The 8017-nt window shown below is 50.6% G+C and overlaps 1 protein-coding gene across 5 annotated transcripts in view; it reads left to right on the top strand.

Annotated features, from left to right (window-relative positions):
- Positions 1–4382, top strand: part of FARP2 (FERM, ARH/RhoGEF and pleckstrin domain protein 2) — an 81861-nt gene extending 77479 nt beyond the window's left edge. For 2 of the 5 annotated variants that reach the window (XM_074912743.1, XM_074912744.1), the window contains 3 exons: positions 1359–1466; positions 2234–2385; positions 3588–4382. In XM_074912743.1, the coding sequence (XP_074768844.1) occupies positions 1359–1466; positions 2234–2385; positions 3588–3678 (351 nt within the window). In that variant the 3' untranslated portion in view covers positions 3679–4382. Of the gene's footprint in view, positions 1–398; positions 539–1358; positions 1467–2233; positions 2386–3587 lie in introns of those variants that run through there. The other 3 variants (XM_074912745.1, XM_074912746.1, XR_012634099.1) reach the window with 3 other exon arrangements.
- The last annotated feature ends 3635 nt before the right edge of the window (positions 4383–8017 follow it).

Here is an 8017-nt window from a genome sequence, read left to right on the forward strand (position 1 = left end):
GAAGCTCCTGAGTTTTCATGATGTAGAGAGTGTATCAGTCAGCTCAGTAAAGGAAGTCCTACAGATGTTACTTTGGCTTAGGGTCCAGAAGTTGGGCACTTCAGCTGACAAAGAAAGTGGTTTCTGTTGGAGGGGACGAGCCTTCCTTTCCCTGCTGACACCCTTGTTGAAGGGCACCCTCTCACTCTTCTGTACCCGGATAATGAGACCACTTTGCTTCAGGCTCTGGGATTAAATGTGTGAGTTCTTGCAGCTCCCTCTCGCTTTGATCTGTTCCATGTTCTAACACCATCATTTTTTTTCACAATCTATTTTCCTTTAACAGACGCCTTTCTTGCATCGCTTCTCTTATGCTAATGTTCTGTTTTTCTCTTTCTCTCCCCCTTTTCTCTGCTCAGTTTTCTGCTCTCTTGCTGTTTCTCCAGAGCTTCCTCCTCGCTATTTGCTGGGCCAGGCCCAACGGCCCAACACAATCACCCATGTTTGTTGGTACCGGAACCAGAGCCTATCCCTGTCTGATTACTTGTGCATGATCCAGGTAAAAATGCCTCTGAAGTTCTGTGCTGGTGGGGAGGAGCCGTGGGATGCCATGGAAAATGTACTGCTGCTCAGTGAGCCCACATGGGCTGGCCTGAGGATGCCCCCAGCACTCTTGGAACACTGCCTTGTCTTGTTTATGCTTCCCAAAATGGTTCTCTCTGTAAATCTGCTGCATATCCCGTCTTTTTCTCTAATTACAAAATCCACCTGCTGTCATTCCATGCCGTAGGTTTCTTTATCCCGCTGCACATGCATTTGGGGACTCTGACTCCGAGGCAGCAATGTTCAGCTTCCCTGCAGCCTGCTCACCACACCAGGCTTGGCTTCACGTAGCTGCCACACGTACCTTGTCCGCCGCTCTGGCATCCTCTGTTTCCTCTTCTGCTTTATTTTCCTTCTTGTGCAGCGTGTTCCCCGTGGGTTTTCTGCATGTCAGAAAGGGCAGCTAAAGGAATGGACGCCCTCGTGGCTGCAGGCTGCCAAGGAGAGCGGTTGCTGGAGGGGCGAGTCAGTGCAGCAGCCTCCTGTGTGCTGCCTGCGCTGCGCTGAGACACGACGAACACTTAAACACGGAGGGGAGCTTGGTACTAGTGGAGAGAAATCACTAATTCATTCGTAAGAAGATAGTTGTGAATTAGTGAACTGAAGATACAGAATCACTCGGTCACCACGTGAAGTACCTGGTGTTTTACCGCAGGGGAGCAAGTGCAGGAGCAGCTATGGGGGGCAGCCTCAAGCTTTTGATCTGCAGCAGCTGTTGTCTTTCGCTGCAGGACAGCGGCCGGTGGTTTCACAGTTTTCTTTTCATTCTGTGTTAGAACCAGCTCTCTGGGTACTTGCTGAGAAAGTTCAAGAACAGCAACGGCTGGCAGAAACTGTGGGTTGTCTTCACCAACTTCTGCTTGTTCTTCTACAAAACGCATCAGGTAAGCACATGTAAGTGAGGGGACGGTGTCAGGGGGGACCTCGTGGCCCTTGGCTTCCCACTCCAGTGCAGCTCGCTGCTTTCTGAAGGAGAGCAGTAAGTGGAAGAGGAGGTGGTTTGTAACGAAGCCAGCCTGTGTAAGGCTGTGGACCTTTTTTGCAGCATTTGATCAGGATTTCCAATTCTGTTGATGGTACTGACTTTCTGGGGGAGGGGGGAAATGTCTCCTTATGCAGTGAGGAACAGAGTGGAGGGAATCAGTAGCCTTTGGTCAGTCTCTGTTGCTCTCCCTGCTGGGCTTCAGCAGAGTTGAACAGGCACCAGGGATTTTTCTGCCTGTGGTGCCTTCAGTGCCTGCTTGGTAACGAACGGTGCTGCAGCACAGCATGTGCCTCTTGGTCTGATCAACTCAGTAAACTGTGTTTAGTTTATTCAGGCTTTTTGCCTTGAGGGCACATTTCCTTTGGGAGGGACGTTTTAACTTTTGTGTCGATCTGCACTTGGAGTTCCAGGGAGGGGGAAGGGGGGAGCCCAGGAGGCAACGGGCAGGGGAGTAGAAGCAAATAACTATAAAAACGGTGAAAGGAGTTGGGGCAAGGTTTCAATATAAGCTATCTGAGGCCTTGCAGAAGGCTTGTCCTCCTGTTCTCTCCTAAAGAAAGCTACAGAGACCTTACCTGTACAGTACAAACGAGGGAGTGCGCGCTGGGCCGAGCTGTGTGGCAGGGGATGCCCCGCACTAAGGGCTGGGCTGTTGGGCTCTTCCAGGACGATTATCCCTTGGCCAGTCTCCCGCTGCTGGGCTATGCGGTCAGCTCCCCTGGAGAGGCAGATGGCATTCAGAAGGATTATGTCTTCAAGCTGCAGTTCAAGTCCCACGTGTATTTCTTCAGGGCTGAGAGCAAATACACCTTTGAGAGGTAATACTCTGTTTTCTCTGTCTCGGTATGTAACATGCGGTTAATTCACTGGTTGATCGCCCAGAGCCCCTCTCTTGCCTCCTGACTACCTCCTAGTCTGAGTGACCTTGCAGCACATTCTCAGTAATAAAATTCCCTTCCTCTTCCTACTGATGATGTCTGGAGATTCCTCCTCCTCCTCCAGAACTGTCCTCCTGGGGAGGAAGAGCTGGTGGTGGCACCTAGAGCTGTAGGCTCTGATTTGTCTCAGGAGGCTGGGGCTTCCTTGGAGCTGGGGAGCAGCATGAGTGGAAGCTCTGCCAGATGCTCAGCCCCACTAGCTCTTGGGAGCCAGATTTCTAGGTTAATGAGAGCTCTGCTAGCAATACTTCTTTTTTTTTTTTTTCTTTTCCTCTCAATCCGTGGAAACAGGAGTTACAACATGAGGCTGAGAGCAGCAAGTGCAATGCTGCTTTTCGCTTTAGTCCTTTCTCTATGATTACATTTAGCAGTGCTGTTAGGGCCTTCCACACACGGTCCAAAGTGAATCATGTTTAAACCTCATCACGTACAAAGCTTTGCTACCGTGTTAGCTTTTGAAAGCCCTTGCATTGCGTTGGGCCATGCAGGGTGGTATTGGTTGTTTTGGAGTGTGGTTTTATTGAAAAAGTGTCGCATGCTTCCCCCTTCCTTGGGAGGGTATCACACACCTGGAGCAGCATACACATCAGCTGCCCAAGCAGCAGGGACTTGTGCTCTTTAGTCCTCTGGTCTCTTGCAGTGATTTCAAGGAAAAAGTGTCTCGTTCTCAGTGAGTGTTTGTCTTGCTTTTCTCACTGTTGCTTTGCTTTCTTCCATGTGAGCAAGTCTATTACTTAATTTAGTGTAAGAAAAGCAATCCATTGACTAAGGAACATTTTTGTCAGCCTGTCCTCCTTGGTAAACACCTTCTGTACACCTACAAGAGAATACCACATGTTCTCATAAGAGCTCCCTGGAGCTCAGAGCACTGTAGAGCTGTTACTTGGATGGGCAGCCGTGTTCCATGGTGTATTTACTGCAACTCAAGTTATTCATTGGAAGAGTTAATTTCCTGAAAGAAAGGAAGGTAGAAAACAGGTGTTTTGTGAGGTTTGGTGAAAGGGGTATAGCTCATAACCGAAGGACAAGATAATGCACCTGTGACTGAGGGGTTGAGCATTTCTCATGTCCTTTCTTGCCAGGTGGATGGAGGTGATCAAGAGAGCCACCAGCTCTCCAGCCAGGTCAAACCTGCTGCTTCCCAAGGATGAGAAGGACAGTCACACAGACTGAAGCAGGGCAGAGCTGGATCTCTGTTGTAAACAGCAACAAAAGAGGCAGGTGGGAACAGGAGTCTCTGGAGTTTTATCAGCCAGGAGGCTCATTTCCACCTGGTATGGAAAGTGGGAGCAAGGGGCTTGCAGACGAGGATCACATCCATTCCCAGTGGTACGGAAGAGGGTCAAGTCTGTTCCAGTTGAACCAACTTAGAGAGAACCTAACAACCGCAGAGCTCTGGTGTGCATACATTGTGGAAGGTTTATTGTTCCGGTTGTACCTGTACAGTAACACTCTTGCCTGCCCTGAAGGCAAATGCCACCTCATTTTTTACATTTTGACTGGATGGTCAGCATATATGGAAGAAAAATAGTGGTTGTCAGTGGTGCAGTTGGCTCACAGCTGCTGGTGCCAGGGCTTGCTGGCTCCCCAAAGTTCCCTTGCCCTGCTGCTCGGCGCGGCTGGCTGTACCACCACTGTCTCGCTGCTGTTAACCTCCGCCTACCAGCACAGTCGTCTCAGACTAACAGGGAATCCACAGATACATTGGCTTCAACGTGGTTCATTTTGAACAGAAACTGCAGCTCTCACAGAACAACTCTGCTCTTTGGAAACTGCTGTGGCAGAAGCTTTCCAGGGGAAGTGGGAGGACTGAACCTCTGCAAAGCTGTTGAGGTTTTGGTATATTGTCGGTTGGTACAGGTAGGGTGCATGGTTTTTCTTCTAACTCTGCTATGGTGCGTGCTGAGAGAGTCAACTGCTATTCTCATATTACAGCTCCAGAGTTTCTTTATCCTATAGTAGGTGTTACTTAAGGCATGGGACGGCAGACACTCCCCACCCGTATGTGGGTGATGTTTTCAAGGCATTTAAGCAATATAGGAGAACCAGCTTCTCTGAAAGTCACTGTTCATTGTGCTTGTGTCACACAAAGACTTCTGAAAATCCCTATTCTTACCTTTAAATTTGGTGTGGGATCCATCTTCTGTTTCTCATGAAGGTGTGTAAGTCACTGGATTCCAGATGGAGCATTAGTGTCTGTGGACTCTATTAAATCTCTGTATTAAATCTGAAATGTTTGCAGTTTGTTCTGTTTTTGTAAAGCTGTCACCTTTGGTTGCCTCCACAGAAGGACTGAAATAAGCCAAGTGCCACAAAACGCTGTTGGACGTGGGTTTGATGGGCTCTGGGGACTCTTCTCTGATATTAGATAGAAAAGTATTTCTGTACTAGAAGAAGGAACAATGAAGTGGTGGTGTAGTGAAAGAAAAAGGAAAGTGTTGCATGTTGTGAGGGTGGAGGAACGTGGAGATCCCTGTGAAAACAGGAAGTACAGAGGCCAGCATGTGTGTTCTCCAAGGCTGGCTCAGGTTATGGTCTAAAACTTGTGGGATGAGGACTGCAGGGAGGGGCTTCCAGAGGGATTTTCCAGACCCCTCACTTGGCATTTGCATCCTAGAGCAGATGAGTGACTGCAGATCCAGCCTTCACTACCACTGTCACAATGACCATTGTCCCATGTAAGTTAAATGTACTTAATTTATTAGCGTCTTCAATTTTTTTAATTAACTGTTGTAGGTGTATACATGTGGATTGCCTAGATATGTTATAACGCAGCTGAATATGACTGTTAAAAGTAAATAGCATCTTGGTATAAAACTCTCTCAGCCTCTTATTCCTGAGCCCCCCTCCCTTTCCACGGCCGTGCTCGTGGGAAGACGCACGTCCCTGCGCAGCAGCACTGCCCCTCCTCCGACCTGGCGAAGAGGTTTCGCCTGCGGGTTAACAGGGCCTGGCAGTCAGTGGGTTTCCTGGATCATGTTGACTGTAGCAGGACTTTCTACTGCCAGGATTCGAATTTTTTTTTTTTAGAGTGTTCAAGTTCCTCAGCAGTTTTCCCAGCCTGTGTTTCTCGGCTCACCCAGCGTCAGGCTCCGCTCCGTCCACAGCAGAGCGGCAGCATCGAGCCAGAAGGACCTGAGGGAGTCACCTCCGTGGGGCCTGGAGTGCCACCAGGCCGGGGGGCGGCTCCAGGGCCGCACGGGCGGAGGGGACTGACCTGCGCCCGCAATCCAGCACGGATCGGCGCAAAGCCTTGCGCCGGGGACAAAGCACCCTCTGCGCCACCGCCTGAGCCAAGCGCGCTGCTGACCTGGCGAATCGCCAGAAGAGCCAAGGGCAGGAGAGCGGGAGAAACCTCTGTTTCTGTGAGCACAGTGCAAGAGGGGCAGTGTCTTCTGCCCGAGGGTCAAATAGCCTGGTGTTTGGTCCCGGTGGGTTTAATTTAGTTTTTTTTTAATTAGCTGACAGGTAGCTTACTCTTAACATCAGCTGGACTTTGTCTAAACTACGTCCATTAACCAGCTGTTGATCTCCCGAGCACTGTGTGTTAACGGGTGTTACGGGGGGAGGAAGGAGCTGCACAACCCTCCTCACCCCCAGCGAGCGCGGCGCAGGCTGGGCTCCTGCACGCTCCCTTGCAGGCTCCAGGGGAGTCTCCTCCCCCCGACTTGTTCCCCCATCTCACGTCCCAGGGAGCACTGCTTTACCCTGGAACACCAGGAACCCACTCCGGACATTTAGAAAAATGATCAAAGAAGGAAGGACACACCCTAAAGGTGTTTGTACATGACTGGTAGGTACTTACCCAACTAATCCATGGACTGTTTGAACACCTCTGCTCTAGTTCTCCTCCTGCCAGCTCTGTAGCAGAATAGTAGCATTGTACAATATTGTACAAGTCTTGTTACTGGAGTGATGAGTGGCTGATCCTTGAGTTGCTTACGTGCTTAACGTGCAGCTCTGTATTTCACGTCATGAAGATGCAGGTCCTGCCCACAATGGCTGAGGTGTCCCTGAAACTGGAGCCCCTGGTGCTAGAGGACTGCAGGTCCCTGCTCGGGGGGCGAATTACCGAGCTCAAACGTCTCTGCATTTAAAAGATGGAAGCACAGGCTATAAAAGCCAGAAACTGGCAAAACTGCTTCTCTCTCACCTTGACAAGCTTTCAAACTGATGGGGATTTCAGTGACATAGCAGTTCTGTGATATATTGTGCAGTATTTTTCAGTTTACTGGAACTCTGCAGGAGCATTGTTTGTCTTTAGTACAATCATGAGCAGTTTCCTTAAGTGAGCACTAGGAAAGAACAGAATGTAACTGGTCCTTACCCATCACTTTCTTGCTAGCAGGATGTACATTACGGGAAAGATGAACCCATGCTCTTGGGACCTCATGGCTTAAGATCCATGGTCTCATTTCATTTCAAAAGACATTGTTTCTGGTATACCCTCCCAGTTTTCCCTGCTCCTGGTGGGACAGGCTGCCTGTCCTTCACTCAGTGGAGCAGAGTCCTGCTTAAGAAACCAGAACAGGTCAGTTTTTGCAGTAGTTTTTACCCTGCATTTAATGCAACTTCCCGGAGCTGTTCTGGCAACTGCTCCCTTTATCTCCCCCAGTTACAAGAGTGACTCCCGTTACACCAGGTGATTCACCTCCCTCTTTCACACCGGCCATGTCACCACACCTTTATCTCTGCTGAAGCGTCAGCAACATGCCCGTACCCCAGGGGTTCCGTGTCCTGCTGCCCTCACACCGCCCGGTGCCAGGGGAGCACAGCTCGTGCACAGCTTCGCTCTGCCGTGAAGGGTGAGTCTGGCACCTGGGGAGCTGTAACTGTCAGAGCTTTCATTTTATAAGGCAGACTTCTGGTCACCCACGCAGAACACAAGCTGTGCCCCTCATGTCAGTCTGCATGAAAACAGCCCTTCCCTGCTTCAGCTGCCCCACCGCCACTGTCCTCTCAGGAGCCTGTTGAGCAGAGGTGAGGGCAAGCACGTGGCGTTTAACAAAATATCCCAGAAAAGCAGTGTCACAAGTACATTTGTCAGTCTCTCTTTGGCTCCAAGGAGGACACAGCTGAGTCAGCACTTGGTGCCAGACCCCGCCGAACCCTTCACCTGCGTGTTTCCACTCAGGCAGGGACAGTGGCACATGGCACCCCCGCAATCGCCCCCCGCAGCGTGGCTGCAGCTGGTCAGGGCCGTGGGGCTGCCTGGGCCAAGCCCCTGCTGGGACAGCTGCTGCCTGTCCCCAAGGACGGGGACTCCCCAGCCTCTGGGGCAGCCTGTGCCACCGCAGCCACCCTCACAGCTGCAGAGGGAGGAGGGTGAAGGCAGAGACAGCCTCTTGTCAGCTTGTAGGTGAACCTGAGTCCAAATACTGCAGAGCCATAAACTGACTCCAGCAAAAACTGCACCAACACTTTCTCCAGAGCACAGCTCCTTTGCAGACCGTCTGTGCTGCCTCTAACACCTGTGTACAGCTGAAGGGACTAATGCAGTGCTCCTTCCCTG

The sequence above is a fragment of the Athene noctua genome, chromosome 8 (genome assembly GCF_965140245.1).
Source record: "Athene noctua chromosome 8, bAthNoc1.hap1.1, whole genome shotgun sequence".
Lineage (NCBI taxonomy): Eukaryota > Metazoa > Chordata > Aves > Strigiformes > Strigidae > Athene > Athene noctua.